The following is an 18,516-nucleotide window of genomic DNA, read 5'->3' on the forward strand; positions in this document are numbered from 1 at the left end:
AAAGGAATATAGGTAAGTACCTACGCAAAAATCGCAAAATTTACGTTAGGACTATGACTTTGAGTGGCAGAGTTAGAGCGCAGTGATTATATCTAATGGGCACAACCCACAGTACACAACACAAGAGCAGTCACTCTCGTATCAAAACACAAAAGCATAACTGAAAGGGGTTTCAATTTGAATTCAGAAATAAAAGAAACACGATAATGTGTATCATTACGCTAAATGCAATACTCGAGCGGTTTTATAATTATGAGTTATGCTATGACACACAAACGAAGATTTCATAGTGCAGGTGAAAAATGAAATCGATAGACTAATTTAGTTCAAGGATGGTTATGCTGCTTACATAACATTTTAAATATCACCTATTATACAAAGACGTATAATTTCAAAAATCTACTAAATATTTCATGGATTCATGAAAATTTGAATTTTAGATTAAGGTCAGGGTGAAAATCCGTAATTTACTTGGAATTTTAACTCAATATTAGAGCACTTACCTACGGTTAGGCTTTTTGAATATGTAAATGATCGCCGCTCTTTTTCATTAATTAAGTACAATTTAAAGTACAGTTGACTCCATATACATCTCAAAATTATTGACAAAACGTCAATAGTTTTTTTGTGGCAAGGTATCTAACTAATACCTACCTACTAACCCTACTTATACCTACTTACTAACTCCTACCAACATCTACAACAAATCCAATCAAATGCGAAGAACCGCGCCATTGTAAAAAAACCCACAAACCTGAATAATATTCATAGTGAGCGAGGTCGACGAGAACATGAGCGACGACACGATCCCGAACACGGCGACACTGGCGGCGTCATCGATGCCGGACACGGCTAGCACCAGCGTGGGGATGCCCTTGGACACCCCGTAGCCCTTCCCGCGCAGCCGGAACAGACATGGGACCACCACCGCCGGCGACACCGCCGCTATGATCGAGCCTAGCAGGCACGCTGGAAGGTGGAAATGGTTGAGATGAGAGGTGTATAGCGGATTGGAACTATGGGAAATGTGTAAATCCTGCCGTGATTTGTGCCAATTGGTTCTTTGGAATTTATGTGCCATGTTGTAGGTATCTCTATTTTATGTACTTATATCCTCGCTCCTACTCTGAAGGAAAACATCGCGAGGAAACCTGCACATCCAGAACTACCATGGTAAACAGTGTTTACCCATTATCCCGTAGTGGACCTTGGTTGGTGGTAATAATCCAAGTTTAGGAGTATAAAATTCAGGCAGTGAATGACATGCCTAAGTTATATGTGTACAGAGAAGTCATGGTCTGATCAATGAACCAAAGCTCATGTCGGGTACCCCCGAGCTCGTGAACGTGACACCTGGTTCTTGCCAAGGTGTCAAACCAACATAGTCACAGTCACTCGTAGTGACTCGTACGTACCCCAATCCCAAGGCAGCGCGAGCAAGTAGTGCGACATGACGGTGCAGAGCGCCCACTCGAAGATCCACGGCACCAGCGCCAGCTTGATCACCGTGAAGAACATCTTCTTCATCGCCACCGGGTCTAGGTCCATGCCCGCGCGGGTCAGAATTATTGTTAGAGCCATTTTTCTGCAAGTTTAAGGTGGTTATGTGACTGTACATACAATTGCTTTTACCGATGTGCCTACTGTACTTAAAGAGTATATGATTGAAAATGTAATGGAAATAGATTTGTGACGCAGCTTACAGTATTTTTTTGGCAAAAGAAGCGCTAACCGGTTAAATAATTCTTCATCTTCTCCTTCTTCGTCTTGTCAATGACGATGTTAGCTATGTATAACAGCCTAATAATTACCTAATGAATTGGCTATGAACAAAGTATGGCGTTGTACCTGATGTACGAAGTAACATGCTGGTAGCTGGTGTCAAAATTGACGAAGCCAACATTTTTCAACAGGATTCCGACGAACAGCATTCCTATGAGTCCTGGGAGCGTGGTGATCTTGAGCACCAGCCAGCCCCCGAAGTAGGCGGCGATGGTGAGCGCAGCCAGAGTGAACAGCTGGCCGCCCGGCGCCGCCGTGTCGCCCAGGATTACCCATACTGTCATCCACACAAGGATGCCTGTACACAAAATAAATATAAGGTTATAGTTTCAACGCCGAAATGTATAACTAACTCCTCCGTCTTGTTTTTAGGGTATCGGCGACAAACACGCTCTAGGTTAGGTTAAAGGATAAGCCAGTTAGATTAGATCCATGTGCCTCCGCCGGATGTGGTTGATCTACAGTGATGACACTAGGGGAGCCTCCTTCCATGGTCTCGTCAGTCTGGATTCGAGTGAATTCCATAAAATAATATAGATATAACATGTTCATTTTATGGATCATATAAAGTGAAATCAGATTATCAAGTGGCTTCATAAAATATGACTTCCTCTGTGAACACTTACCTATAATTAGAATAGATAAAGTCTGAGCGAAATGTCTGTACGACGGACATAGTGGATAGGGGCATATTTTCTGCCAATGAGTCGGTTCCCACGATGGAATCCCGGATTCTTCTTGATGACACTTCTGACAGCACGCGTACCACCAGGATCTGTAAACCAGTTAAGATTTTTAGGCAAAAATATTCCATCCAAACTTTTGGAGGTAAGTAGATAATTTCCCCCGAATTAAGTAGGCTTGCAAGCGTCATCGTGATACTCGAACTTCACTCTTTGCGTTAGACAGAAAGACAATAGACAAGTATCACGACACGATGATGCTTGCAAAAACTGAGATTTCGTTCTAGAAATTCGGGGGTAAGAGTTTTGTTATAACCTATTTTAAATCAGTTACGAACTTACTTGATTTAAAAAACAATTGTTACAGCCGTTACAGCAACGGTGGCTTACCTCTCAACGTGCTCGCTCTGGTGAGATAAGGCCTTCTTAGAGTAGATCGATGATGTGGTCGAGTATTTCTTGTACCTTCCCTCGATGTGCGACGGCCGGTCTGAGGAAAGTGAGTGCTCGAGTGAAAATTACAAGTTATTTATATTTCGGTATCGATTCTGTGTGGAAGTTGTGCGAACTAACAGCTGAGGGTTCACCTCCGGCGCACCTGCGCGCTCCGGACCGGCTCATCCACACTTCTACCGTTTAAAGTAAAGTGTTCGCGAACACACCGTGAAGAATAAATTTTTCAGGGATTAACTAAATAAATATAATTAAATAACTAATAATTACTTTAGTAATTAGTTTTCAGTTGCCATATGAAACGTTCGGGTCTCGCAGGGAAAGCAAATATAGCAGAAAAAAAGATTGTTTCTGATATGCCTTCGTTGCTACTTATACGTCAAGTTTGTTGAATACCTAGGGTAGCCAAAGGTGTGCCCATCTGACTGTTATTGCAATCATGATAATGATAACATATTATTATTACAATATACGTTGTGCCTCGTTAACGAAAATATCATGGGACTAGCTAAAATAACTAATGAGTTTTTACCATCATGCCGTATTAAACTCAAAATCACTTTACGTAATAAAAAGTACATAAAAGTAGTAATATCTCTCATTATTAGCACCTTGAGATAGTGTGGAAATATACAGATCAATTAGTATTCTACGTTAGTTAACCTTTGATGGATGTATGGCAATGGGTCTGAGCTAGCAGCTGACTTAAAGAATAATAAAATAGATATCTGTCATGTGTGTTGGTAGGTAGGTACATAAGTACCGAGGTAAGTACACGAGACAATCCGAGAGTCGTTGCTTGACAACTTTTGTTAACAGTTAGGTACTTATTATTTGGTATATTTGCATATAACGGGAACCAACTGATTGAAATCAGCTTTGTAAACTGGTTCAAAGTGATAAAACATTTATGAAGAAGTACTTACCTCCACCTAGCAACTTGAATAAGATATCGAAATATGTCCAGTTAGGTGTCTATTTTTAGATGTGTAATGAGAGGTTCCGGAAATCAAAGTCTTGATTTAAATCAAATAACTTAACTTTATTTCCATTCAGTCATTCCAGACACTGTATTACAACATTACGAGTCCAAGGCTCGATAACGACTGACAACAAGTCTGCAAAATGTCTGCCTTTTATAGAGAGAGACCAGTTCATTGAGTTGTCAAATGTAGTATTTTTAACTTCACTACTAGCGCCATCTGCGTTTAAACCACAACATTATTCATTTGACGACTCAGTTGGTAAACTGTGTTTACAAATTGACTAAAAGCTAACAGTCGGCCATTCTACAATAACGAGTCCTCTCGTTAATTAAAACTAATTATAAACAAAGGTTTGAAAATTAATTGACCATCTTATGAACTATTTACATAAGAATTATAACAATTAAACACTTTTTCTTTTTTCACCACGTTCGGCCATCTTAATTATGAAATTGTTCCATCAATTTCAGTATCTTATAAATCAGTTCTCAAATCATTGGCATCATCGCCTCTATCAACAATTAATTTTTACACCTTCCAATTTGTCAAAAGACTCCATAGTGTAAAAAATAATCATACTTATCTATATTTTTCATTATCAATGTCTTAACACACAAAGCGCTCCATTTCCTGGCTTACCAGCCTCCTTGCGCACCATGTCGTAAAATCTAGTATACTCCCATTTGTCGTAAGACTCCATTGTATACTGATTTACTTCATGATCATAATAACAATACACAGTTAAGTTCAAACAAAGCGCTCCATTTCTTGGCTAACCAGCCTCCTTGCGCACCATGTCGTAAAATCTAGTATACTCCCATTTGTCATAAGACTCCATTGTATACAGATTCACTTCATGATCATAATAAAAACACATAAGTTCACTACAGTAATAATAACAATTCATACATAACATAATCAATATGTGATAAGACCATCAATAAACACACCATCAATAACACACCTAACTAAAACATTAAATTTTCCTCAAAAAAAATATACACAACTTACATAATAAATTTATACAAATAAACTGAACTGTTTTAATCATTAATCGGCTGATTCATTATCATCATCTACACTTTCGATTTCATTATCATCATCTCTACTTTCCACTTCATTATTATTTACAGAACACTCGTTATCCCTACTTTCCATTTCATCATTGTCCGCTGAGCTATCCTTATCAGAATCCATTAAATATTCTTGAGTAAATGCTAGCCAGGGGTGTATTTTATCTACTGAAATTATACCCTCATACCTCTTGTTTTGTTTTCGTGTCAGAGGGGTATCCTCGACGACATATCTATCATTTAATAGTACTTTTACAATCCTGTAGGGGCCTTGTAATTTGGGAAGCAATTTTTTTGATTTTCCATTATTACTAGAGATATCTCTCTCAATCCGTACTAAGTCACCAACCTTGAATTCTCTAGCAGCCTTCCTACTCTTGTCAAATCTATGCTTTTGTTTTTCCTGTTCCTCGCAAACTTTAGAACTTACTTCGTTTCTGATCGCTTCTAATGATTGATTAGCACCGTCCTGATTTTTATCTAATAAAGACGCAACTATTCCATCTCCTTTTGTTCGAAGCCTCAATCCAAAAAGTACCTCTGCTGGGCTTTTACCTATCCCTTTGTTGAGAGTTGTGTTTAACCCCAGTTGAATTTCTTCTAAATGTTTGTCCCATTCATTTTCTTTGCAATTATGATTCTTGACCGCTAGAGAGGCCAATATGGTTCGATTGTATCGCTCCACTTGGCCATTAGCTCTGGGTGTCGCAACTGCATTTAGCACATGCCGTATACCTAATTTTTGTATAAATTCCTTGAAACTTCTACTTGTAAAAGAAGTACCTCTATCACTAATCAGTCTAGAAGGTATTCCAAATAAGCTGATATATTGATTTAAAACTTTGATCGTTGACTTTGTTTTGGTGTTTTTGACCGCATAAAGGTTTATGTATTTAGTATAGGCATCAATTAAGACGAGAAGATACGTATTTTTAGATTTACTCTTGACAAATGGTCCCAAGTGATCGATATGAATCGTGTGAAATGGTTCGTCGATTTTTGGGATTGGATGAAGTAATCCTTGTCTTTTACCTGCAGGAGTTTTGTAATAGGCGCACTCTAGACATGATTGAACGTATTTCTTGACAAACTTGTTCATTCCGGCAAACCAATAGAGTGACTTCAATTTGTCTAACGTCTTCTCTACTCCAAAATGGCCAAGTTCATCATGATTTTTTTTTAGCAGCTGCCATCTAACACCCTTTGGAACCACCCATTTTAGTTGACTATCGACTACCCTGTAAACTTTCCCATTTTTGACTCTATAATTTTGATGTATATCTACCACTTTTGGGGTATCTGGATCCTCCAAGACACGTTTAATGTGCGAGATATCATCATCGACACTTTGCATAGTAGACAGCCAATCCTCAGTTTCCACAACTAACACATCGAATACCGGCTCAGATTCATCAATCATTGGGATAGCGTTTCTGCTTAAAGCATCTACATGACACATTCTATTTCCCGGCCGATACTCGATGGTGCAGTCATACTCCTGCAACTGTAACCACCATCTGCCAACACGTGGTATGATATCTCTTTTAGATAGAGTAGTTCTGATTGCATTGCAGTCGGTGACAATAACGAATTTTATTCCTAGAACATAGACGCGAAAACGATTAAGTGACGCGATCACTGCTAGAGTTTCTAACTCAAATGAATGGTATTTCTGTTCTTCCGGGGTCGTTTGTCTGCTATAGTAAGCAACGGCTCGTTGTCTACCTGAGTCATCTTCTTGTAATAAAATACCAGCGATGCCGTTTTTACACGCATCTGTATGGACTTGGGTTTTAGCTTTTGGGTCATATAACGCGAGCACTGGTCTTTTGACTAATTCGGCTTTTAACGTGGAAAATGCCTTATCCTGTTCCTCACCCCACACCCATTTAGTATCTTTCTTCAACAGCTTCGTCAAAGGATTGGCTATTATTGCGAAATCCTTGACGAATCTGCGGAAGAAACTCGCTAAGCCTATAAATTGTCGAACCTCATGTTGGTTACTAGGACGCTTGAAACTCTCTACAGCCTCTGTTTTCTTTTGACCTGGTCTTACTCCTTCCCTAGATATTTCAAAACCAAGGTAATCGATTTCCGTAGAGAAAAAAATGCATTTAGATAATTTGAGCGTAAGGCCTGCCTCTTTAATAAGTTTCAAAACTGTTTCTAAGCGTTCTAAACCTTCATCAATATCATTAGCTGGTATAATAATGTCATCCATAAACGCAAAAGCTTCATGATTTTTAGCGTCTTTTAACATTTTATTGACCGTCTTTTGAAAAACAGATGGTGCATTCGCTAAGCCAAATGGCATGCGCGTGAATTGGTACTGTCCATCTAGGGTCACAAAAGCAGTTTTATCTTGAGAAGATGGAGAAATTGCAATCTGATAATATCCAGACGCCATGTCTAGGGTAATAAAATACTTATAACCCCCAAGTTGATCTATTTGATCTTCGATCCTAGGCATAGGATAGTGTTCTTTCACGGTTTTTGCATTCAGGGCCCTATAATCAATACACAACCGCTGATCCCCAGTTTTCTTTTGCACTAACAGAACAGGACTTGCGTAGGAGGAAGATGATTCTGTAATAATACCACTATCCAACATTTCTTGAATCATTTCTTTTACCTTGTGCCTTTCTGAGTAGGCCAACCTGTATGGTCGATAAACCACGGGAGTATTGTCTTTGAGGTTAATAGTCATTTCGCACAAGTTGGTTAGCCCCAGATCGGCTAGGCTGAAGGAAAAACAACTTTTATATTTATTTAACAAACCTTCTAGTCTCACTTTGTTGTTTAAATCTAAGTCTTTACCCGTTTTTATGCTATCAGTGAATACCTCACTACTCACGCATTCTAATCTATTTACATCGTAACTTTCATTTTCGCTTTCATAAATATGAGCTCTAGTTAATAACTGGCCTTCCTTGAACGTTACTGATTCTGAACCCAAATTAACAGCCATAACACATCCTTGTCCGTTATTTATCGCATAAAAACCTGGTAGAACATAATACTTTTTATTAGAACCGATCTTTCTCATTGACTCTTTCACATAAACCTTACAGTTAACGTCATTGTCAACCTTTACTGGTAAGGCCTCCATGGACTTAATTTCTAGGTCTGTCCTTATCAACAAGTTCAATTTACGTCCATTTAATGGTAACGGTTGTTTATGCACTATTAATTGCTCATCAGTCTTAATAATAACAATGCCAGCTTGTTCGGTAAATGTATGTCCCAACAAAACTGCATGTTTAAGTAAATCATCAGGTACAATAAGCACTTCGACTGAGGCAGTTACCCCCTGCACCTGTAATTCAACTATCGCCTTCCCTATTGGTTCTATGATTGAGTTACCAAAACCCTTTAACCCGGGTACTCCACTGTTAGTATTTGGAATCACTCCCAATTCATTAAAATCTGTAGCTCTGATAAGCGTACACTGACTACCCAAGTCCACGTAGCATGTCTTGGGTAGGCCATTGACCATTAAGGGAAGTATGTATTTTTCATCTAATTGGCCAGCTAATTTTACTTCGGATGTAGATTTTTCAGTTTCCTTTTGATAATTTTGACTCGCATTATTTTTATTTAAACGCTTACAATTAATATTCTGATGCCCCAATCGCTTGCATATACTACACGTTAGTAACGGTTTTGTACATTTGAAACTTGGGTGCCCTATTTCATCACAATTAAAGCATTTCATTGTGGTTGATTTTGTGGCATGACTATGACTATCACCGGATGTATCAATACGTTTCTTAAAGAATGATGTTCGCCTATCCCTTGTATCCTCAGCCTTTATTGTTTTAAAATACGATAATAGTTCTTCAGGTTGTGAGTAGTTCGCTGCCTGAGCTCCTAACCGCATTCCTTTGTCATCTAACCCATAAATAATACAATCTATGGCCTTCTTTCCGCTTATATCACAACGATTTAGCAAGTTAGTTTTGTGGTAATAGTATTCTTCTAACGTTTCATTATTCCTAACTTTTCTGTCTAGCATTTCGTGCAAAAGTTGAGCATAGTTTTGTACAGTTGGAAAGGTTTTAGATAGTTTATCCTTCCATTCTGCCCATGTGAAATTCAAGGAAGGTAAGCCCTGGTACCAAATTTTAGCTACACCCATTAATTTTGGTAATGCGTAATGTAATAATTGAGTTTCTGACCAATTGTACAACAAAGAACATTCTTCAACTTTGGTCAGCCATGAATTAATGTTTTGCTCTTTATTTGAAGGGTCGAATTCTGGCACAGCATTTGTGTTCATAGAAAAATGATTTTGGGTCTGATTGGATGCCGCGGGCAATGATTTAATCAGCTCCATTACATCTTGTAAAGAAAAACTACCTATATTTTGATTGTTCTTATTCTGACTTGCATGCACTGGCGAAACATTTGAAGTGGTAGAGGATGAAACACTTACAGTTTTGTGTCGTCTCCGCTTACTTTTTCGAGAACGGTCATCTCGAGGCTGACCCCGTCCTTTCGATGAGCTGCGCAGTCGTTTCGACGGCCTCCGCGATCGTCTCGACGTTCTACGGGACCGAGTCGACGCACTGCGTGATCGAGTCGACGCGCCACGTCGTCGTCGTCTCGAAGTGGACCTTCGGCGCAGTCTCCCGGCGCGTACCGAGCGCTCGCCGCTGGATGAAGTTGACCGCGACCGCGCTCGAGATGGTCGTGGACACTTCGCCCTTGACGGGCTCCTCCGGCGCCGCTTACGAAGCTCTCGCCTCGTCACGCTGCGACCACGCTGCTTGGCAGACGTTGCCGATAGCGACCGCATCTCACCAGCGGTGTTAGCACGATCCAGACTGATGCCAGTCTCATTTGTCGGCATATTCTCCATGATTACAATCACACACTACACAATTTCACTTGCACTTTACACTCAACACTTGTGGACGTGTGAATATTGAGAAATATTCATGATTTTTATTCCCAATTCTGAACTGAGAGGTTCCGGAAATCAAAGTCTTGATTTAAATCAAATAACTTAACTTTATTTCCATTCAGTCATTCCAGACACTGTATTACAACATTACGAGTCCAAGGCTCGATAACGACTGACAACAAGTCTGCAAAATGTCTGCCTTTTATAGAGAGAGACCAGTTCATTGAGTTGTCAAATGTAGTATTTTTAACTTCACTACTAGCGCCATCTGCGTTTAAACCACAACATTATTCATTTGACGACTCAGTTGGTAAACTGTGTTTACAAATTGACTAAAAGCTAACAGTAATGTCAAAATTTCAAAAAAGAAATACTAGTTTTGATTGCTACTGTAGATTAAACCAGATTTTAAATGATAGATTTCCACAGTAGCAATTGTAATGATTTATGAAAGGAAGTTGCAGATATTTTTGCAGCAATATGATCTAATTGCACAATAAACATTTTTTTCTTAGATATAAACTTGGCGTGACACGGAGGAGGCCTACAACACCCTGCAGTGGTTTGTTATACGTATTGGCTGATGAAGAAGATGTATCCTTACCCCATGAGTTGTCCATCTCTGCGGCCATGGCGTTGTGCAGATTGCTCTTGCGCCGCGACGGGCCCTCCGCCGTCGTGGTGACGCGCCCGACTCCATTCCTGAACAAAACGAAACCCAATTAGCACAACTACACCACTACAGAGTTTGTTAACTTGATGGTGCACTATTGTAACGTTGTGGACTAAGCCCTTGTTACTAAGCCCTGGAAGAGATCGCTTTTAGCGATAAGGCCGCCTATTGCATTGTATCCACTGTATTATAAATTGTTATTTGGGTCCTGTTTAGTCGATAAAGTAGTATTCTATTCTAGTTTCACCATACTCTGTTAGATCATTAACACCCTGTTATATCTTAACAAAAGAATAGTTGTTGATTTTTGACACATCTGTCAAGAATTAAATATGGACATTTTATTTCAGATGACACTTACAATGTAACATGGGTGTTAATGATCTAACAGACTATGGTGAAACTAGGATACGATTAGTTTAAAAAGTGAAAAATTCTTAAATAATCCATTTTTTTGGATAATTTTACGTTGAAGCTATTGATACTACCTTCATAGCTAAACGATGCAATGGCCGCAAAAAAGCGTAAGTATTTGATTAATTTGACGAGTTTCACACCCATATTTAGCCGTGACATACGCATTCTACACTTCTCAGAACCATTTGTGTCCTTAAAACTTTAGCTGAACTAGAGCTAGTTAGCCTTATACATTGTTCTACATTACATTAATACGCTTTTATTGTGCAGATACTATCAATTATATTTTCAAGGTGGAAATGATTCATTATGTGTCATGTTAAGTAGAGGTATTGTGTCTAAAAGTTGTTTTCCAAGCACGTCTCAAGATATTTTTACTTACTCTTTGCAGATAGGTATAGGTACGTCATCATGTTACTCAAACGGTATTGTATGTATCTTGAGGTTTATATTTGGTTAAGTACAAGTATATTGCAAGAGGGACGCTTCAGCTCTAGCATCATGAAAATTCGGAGTGCTGCTACGCTAACCACAACTTTGCCTCGTTGCAGTAAACCTACCGACACGTCTCAGCTCTCCGAAACTTCGTTGATTTCTTGAAGCAAGAGTAGCCCCCTACGTCTTTTTGTTTAAATGATGTATGTAAACTAAAGACATGTGCTCGACTGCTTGTCATATACCAGCAATTCAGCTGTCGATAGTTCGGTCACCTTGTGAGATAGGTTTTTCTTATGTTATTTTTAATAACAAATGTAACATTTGCTCGACGTGTGAATGGACTATTTTGTATAAGATTTGAAAATGGAAATGAGTTAGTAATTTGTATTAACAATTATACAAAGGAATGGTCATGAACAATCACAGGACTGGTGAACCGTGGCAATTACACGCCGAATTATTTAAAAGTACCTATAGAAGTTTGTAACGTAAAAACTTTTGATTTAGTTTCGTAGCGGGAGTATCAAATATGTACATACAATGGGCCCGCGATTCCTAAATTTTCAAGTACCTAAGTACCTCCTTCATCGTATCCAAGCTGATTATGCAAATGCAAATAATATAATTTATTAATATGATGTATTCATTGTGATGCTGTATCAGTGCACACCTCTATGGAATTATTCCCTTGGAGGGTTCTCTTTGTACAGCTACAAACAAAAGTCTATATCACAAGTTTTCTAATATAATAAAATAAATATGTAATGCAGAGTTTCGGTACATGTAATTTAGGTAACTTATATAGAAGGAACTATTTCAAATTGTTTTGCAAAATTACCTAGTGTAATTTAAAATATATATACATAATTATAGGTATCTGTATCTAACCTCTGCTTGACTGTACTCGCCATTCCATTTCCGACCATTGAATTATAGCAATGTACAGACAAACACAAGTTAAAGTAATCTTGCATAGGCAATAAAAATATTGAACATCGATTATTTTTTCCCATATACATAAGAAATGCATTTACATAAGAAATGCAATATGCAGTTATTGTTTGTGAAGAATAGAATGAAAAATACAATGTAGATACTCAGGTAATTTTGCTATTGAAGTTAAAATACAGCCTTAGGATTGGATTTTGCAATATAAAATAGGGACTTCGTTCATAATAACATACAGTCAGTAAGTTGATGGTAAGTAGGTATTTGACACTTTCATAAGGCTACAGCGCAAAAATCTGTTGGTCATGAATCCGTATGGTAAGGCTCTTACCATCTTTGCTTATGTCATTCAATCAAGGGCAGTTTTTTTCTTAATCTATTAAAATTTTATGAATGCCTACATTTTAAGCAAAAAAGCAAGAACGATATAAGAAACTGCCCCACTTAAGTCGACCAATTAACCTTGCAAGTTTATTTTTAAGCAATTTTTAGAAGTAAGTTATATCAAAGCCATAGAAAATGCATAATAACAACAGGTATGTTTTTACGTACTTATTGTTATCTAAAACGTGTCTTACGTGCAGTTGAAACTTACATTTACTTTTCTACCTAAAAATATTTTTTTACGGCGCACGAATTGAAATACGTCTATCCAATACAAGGAACAATACGTTTTTAGGTGGTTGTAGGTATATATTTATAATATTGTTATTGCGGCAATAGAAATATAAGATTTCAGAAAATATCAACAGTCTGAAAGTCTATGTAGGTATAGTTTTTTTTTTCATGTAGCCATTTCAGTGTCCCTCTGCTGGGCACTGTATAGATATTCTTGTTAAAGTTAAATAGGCGAACGGTAATAAAATCTGAATGTGGTGCACGAAAAGAGCCTCCTTGTTCCTTGTGTGACCTTTTACCTTCTACACGTCCGGCACACCCCGGGCAGTCAGGGTCTGACGCTATTCTCACTGGCTAATCCTTTTACCCGTGACCAGCTCTAGTGTTAGTCACCAAAACGGTAACAAACAGATCAAACAGGATAATTACAGTTAAATAAAACGTGATACTTCTGCAATGTATAGCTTTCCTTAAATGACATCTCTGATAAAAGAGCGCTGATGCCTGAAGTACAGGTCTTTGGCCTAGTTCAGGCACAGAGGCATAATGTAATTAGTAATAAGCTTCTTTTATGAATAAAATAAACAAACACACATACGGAACCCCAAAATCGTTACATACAGCGTGTAGCGGACGTTATAGCATCAATAGCGTTTACTGTGAACATGAACATGGACGCTCAAACAATGGTTCCGCGAAGTCCAAGTATCAAACGACACGTGGTTTCATCGAACTATATATACCTACTATTGACACTGGAAAGATTTATCGAAACGATTTTTTCAACGCAACAATACATATAGTCACATAGACAGTAATTAATTATATAGTCATTTTGCGCATTATTTAACATTCGTAATTCGTGTGTAGTAAGAGTTACATTTCAGCTGCAAATGTTTTAATTTATTATGGCCCTCGCTGTACCTCCACACCTGGACAAGTAACAATTTTATATTGGCTGAAAACTTTACAAAAATATGATATAAGAAGAATGAATGAACATAATATGTACTTATGTAAATGATTGTTAATACATCATTAATGAACAATATCAACGATGGTGCACGTCTATTTTAAAAGTTGGTAAGCCGATAAAAGTTTTTAGTGAAGAGATGTTTTTTGATACATAATCCATTAATTAAAATGTGCATTGCTGTTGAAGCAAAATACCTTCGTTTTATTGTGATTGTAGCACAACAGAGCGTGAAGTAAAGCGTTCATAATCTTGAGTCACCAATAATTAATTAAAGGCAGTGGCTGACATTCGCGATGGATTGCCGATTCGATGTGGGTCACAGTGGACATATGACTGCATGTAACACAAATACCACGCACCATAGTGCCAATACGTAATGACATACCCAGCCACTTGTAAAGGTTATTATAGTTTGTGGCCTTTATAGGCCCTTTTCTGCCGACCGAGCCGCTATATCAGAGTCACTCACGTTTATACATCGAGAAACACTTGTATTAATATTTATCATCAATAGCTTGACACTGAACTTCTTGTGTCAAATAAAATGGAAATTATTTCTTCGAAACTGGTCTATTCACGTGAACCGGAAAAGCGTGTGTATTGGATTTCGGTTTCACTTTCTATAGTTTTACTCTTTTATGATAGCTATTGTACGTTCGATAATAAGGATTGTTTATGCTTCAAAGTTGTTCAGTGTGGCCAACATGAATCCTGAAGAACTATGCTTTAATTAATTGTTTACATAAAGTTTGACGGTGAACAACGGCGCAGCGAAGACAAAATGCTGCGGGCAAAACCGGGAGGGGCCCGGGGCGTGTGGGGGTCCTCGAAGAGGCATCTGGGGCTCAACCCAAACCTCACACTTTTGTACCCCAATCTTAATTTATAAGAACGCTGAGCCTTAATCATAATTAGTTAGAGTTAGACCATGGTTTATTTTATCTTTGTCACCGATTATTTGCTTTGTTCTAGTAAAAAAATTGGTAAGTATAGGAAAACACAGTCAAAAACATTAAACAACTTAATTGCTTTAAGTAAGTATGTAACCCTCTCTCAGTGGGTAATATTTTATTAGTTACTTAATAAGTAAATATTTACTTACTTATTTTTAGTGTTATATAAATTTTGTAACCAATATAAAACTAATTAATGGGATAACTAAATAAAATATCAAATACCTGATCAAAAAACAACCCGCATAAAAATAAAACTTACCAATGCCGATTGAGCGCGTCTGTCTCCAACGAGGAGTCCGAGGGGAGGTAGCTGTCGTAGTGACAACTGAGGCTGCTGTGCGACATCCTACTACATGGCACTCAGCGAGTCTTGTTCACTAAAACTAGAGTTATCGTCGGTGGTCGGACGCCGTGCGCCGGGGCATGCCTCACGCTCAGCTCGCGCCACACATGTGCCGCCCCGAGCCTGCATGCTGCGGCCGGGCTCGGCGCCGCCCGCCGCTCCTCACCCCGGGCACGTGACTGCCTCGTCTCGCTCAGTTTCGCCGGCCGGTGACGGACCGGTCATTGGCCGACGGGCAAAAAAATCGCTTGGGAGCCGCGGTGAGTTCTCTGCCATAGAAATGCGTGTTAAGTCATAGCCCGAGGCGACCGGTTGCGTTGCTGCCAGCTCGACGAGTGCGCGGGCGCGGGCGAGGGACCACCTTGTTTATACATTTGGCAAAACAGTCGGCTCGGATGCCGCGACGCGCCCGCACCCTCCGCGCCGCGAGCACCCGCGCACAATGTGCCTGACGACACACAACTACCAAGGACTTTGCTCCTTCATGTTATGTACCATTTTAAACAATAAGCGGTAGCTGTGGTAAGCTATTGGAGAAATGAGAAAACATACAGTCAGGCTTGGTTTTAATAGAGGTACCTACCTAAGTACGTGGATTGTTGAGTATGCATAGTTAAATAAATATAGTTAGCCGTAATTTTAAATTTACAAGAGCAACGTAAGAGTGATAAAACTCCAACATAATTTTATTCAACAATAATTAAAATTAAAACACATGTTCCATGTTAGGAAGCTGTCCAGCTGTTTAAATAAAGATAGGTCGGTTTGGTATTATACCATCGTACGGGTATCGAAACTAAACCTTAAGGTGACGCTGCGATAAACAATGAGTCTTTCATGAAGTTAAAGAGATTATCAGTGTCATTAATTCTACAAACATACTAAAATTAAGCATATTAATAAGGCCTATCAATTGACAATAAAATTGCTCATAGTAGATACAAAATCAATACTTACTTAGAACAATTAGGTACCTGTTTACAGGTATTTACTTTTAGGCAAAGAACTGAAAACTGTTGTATTCAAACATACCTACCGTATATGGAGCAAATTTATTTACTTAAGTATACTTTGCGATCGCTAAGAACCATAAGACTCATTATTCTCTGTCTCCATTCGTCGCCTTAACAAAACGACCATGATTAACTGAAATCCGATCTGTTAAACAGGAAACCAAAGACATTTAGACATAGCTTAGGCGGAAATTGGCATTGATTACCTACGTGTTTATTTACGTAGGTACTTTCTAAATGACCGTCTGAACACATCACGTGCTTCGAAGTTGCGGCTTCAAGAGACGGGATGCTTCCAAGGCCACTTGCACAGAAAGTGTGCCATTGTACGCCCAATACCATAGCTCATGTGATTATGAACAGATACATGATATCGTATAGACTACATCATGCTGGGATTAAAGCTTTAACTATTGGTTAAGGATAAAAGGGTTGAGGCGTGTTGGCTGTGTAATTTTTATGTTATATAGATTGTATTACTAAAACAATGAACCTATGAAATTATTTAAATTTTTTATTTTATTTTTGTCTTTTTATTAACATCTACATGGTTTACGTCACGTTAGAATAAACTCGTCTATTATTGAACATAAATGGACGATTTGTTAACACTTGACCTCTTAAGATTAATTGTATGCTTAAAATCGCTTATAAAAAAAACATAGTTCTTAAATCTTATCATTTTTTTTTTGTGTCCACCACAGAAGTTGCCGTAAAACTGTGCAATAAGTGACGACCCCCCTTATTTAGTAACTACACAATATCAGACCTTAGTAATATTAAGTTAAGTACACTACTTACCTAACAACAGTTCAAATACTCACTCCATGAGGATTTTTTAGTTCCAGATTTTTACTTATTTAGAATGAGTTTACAATCCTTGAAGTTTCTCGCAAGCAATGTTTTTAAAAGTATGAATATTGTTCAAACTAAGTACGGCACCGACCGACCATAGTGCGCGCGTGAAACCTTGCAGGTGATACTACGACAGGCACTCATGACATTTAGTTCGCTTGAGGAGCCGCGGTTTTGACTACCGCTCTGGGGCGTACCTGGCACAGAGGATCTCCCTCGCCGTGCAGCGCGGCAACGCAGCTAGCGTTATGGGGACTTTTGGGTCGGGTGCGTCCTGGGGTGGTTTATTTAGCTAAGTAAGTTGTGTTTTGTTTGTTTTATTTTTTTGTATTTTATTTTTGACGAAGCGATGGTGGATTTTATGTTAAATGTTTGATAAATTTTGTATTTTATTTAATAAATGATTTGATTCACCTTGATGCAGAGGCGAGACGTAAGTTATGAATGGCAACCCCAACTACTTTTGGTCAAGTACTATACCATACTGTAAAAATACACTCACGAGCAATGAAAACGGTTCCAGTACCATATGGAATGGCAGGTGGATTTTTTAAATTAAAATGGGTGCCGTATATAATTTTGCCCACCATCTACTATGTTCTCAGTTTTTTGTACAAAATATATGTATTGAGTGCATTATAATGATACCTACTGGTAGATACGGAACTCATCAGACGCGATTCCAACTCGCACTTGTTTCTTTATATACTTTACTTATTTCTTTATATATTTATACTTTACTTTTATACTTTACTGGAAAATATTTTCTCTGAAAATATGACGCTCGATGGCTCGTGGCTTATGGCCTATACAAATACATAATAAAAGATAAGGATAAGTAAGTACTTCAGTATTTTATGTAATAATATATCCTAGTTATAAATTATAAGATTACTGATTATAATAGTACAATAAAGGCTTAAAGAAATTAAGAATTATATCTATATTTTTGCACGTACTTTGATATCTTTATCAGCATAATTATGCATTTACAAACAGAAAGCGAGTAGCTACTTCTCCAAGTATTATTATAAAAAATGCACTATATTATTAAAAAATATGTGCAGAAACATAGAAAAAGCTATTACATTAAAACACAATGCATGTACACAAAGGCGGACTTATTTCCCAAAAGCAGCATTTCTACCAACCAACCTTCAATGGGGTCGTGCATCTATAGAGTCGTGAGCCATTGAGCATACCATATTTAATACCTAAAAAAGTAGTGCAAGTCACGTCTACAAAACACTAAACGTGACTGGCATCGTAAATGGCACCTTGAAATTATTTCTACGTAAGTACCATGAAATTATGTAAGTAGGTTCCATCGATTGTTAGAAATTGCTTATCTTAAATAAATCTTAAAGACAAAAACGCAAACGAAAGGGGTGCACGA

At 38.1% G+C, this 18,516-nt stretch overlaps 1 protein-coding gene across 6 annotated transcripts in view; it reads right to left on the reverse strand.

Moving 5' to 3' along the window:
- The window catches only part of LOC105392923 (sodium/hydrogen exchanger 9B2), a 44,336-nt gene that overhangs the window by 8,048 nt on the left and 17,772 nt on the right, over positions 1–18,516 (reverse strand). For 5 of the 6 annotated variants that reach the window (XM_048628503.1, XM_048628497.1, XM_048628513.1 and 2 more), the window contains exons 3-8: positions 10,488–10,585; positions 2,856–2,955; positions 2,409–2,557; positions 1,849–2,080; positions 1,416–1,585; positions 755–969 (exon numbers count right to left, since the gene is read on the reverse strand). In XM_048628503.1, the coding sequence (XP_048484460.1) occupies positions 755–969; positions 1,416–1,585; positions 1,849–2,080; positions 2,409–2,557; positions 2,856–2,955; positions 10,488–10,585 (964 nt within the window). Of the gene's footprint in view, positions 1–754; positions 970–1,415; positions 1,586–1,848; positions 2,081–2,408; positions 2,558–2,855; positions 2,956–10,487; positions 10,586–15,168; positions 15,487–18,516 lie in introns of those variants that run through there. The other variant, XM_048628525.1, reaches the window with a different exon arrangement.

This window comes from Plutella xylostella, chromosome 4 (assembly GCF_932276165.1).
Source record: "Plutella xylostella chromosome 4, ilPluXylo3.1, whole genome shotgun sequence".
Classification (NCBI taxonomy): Eukaryota; Metazoa; Arthropoda; class Insecta; order Lepidoptera; family Plutellidae; genus Plutella; species Plutella xylostella.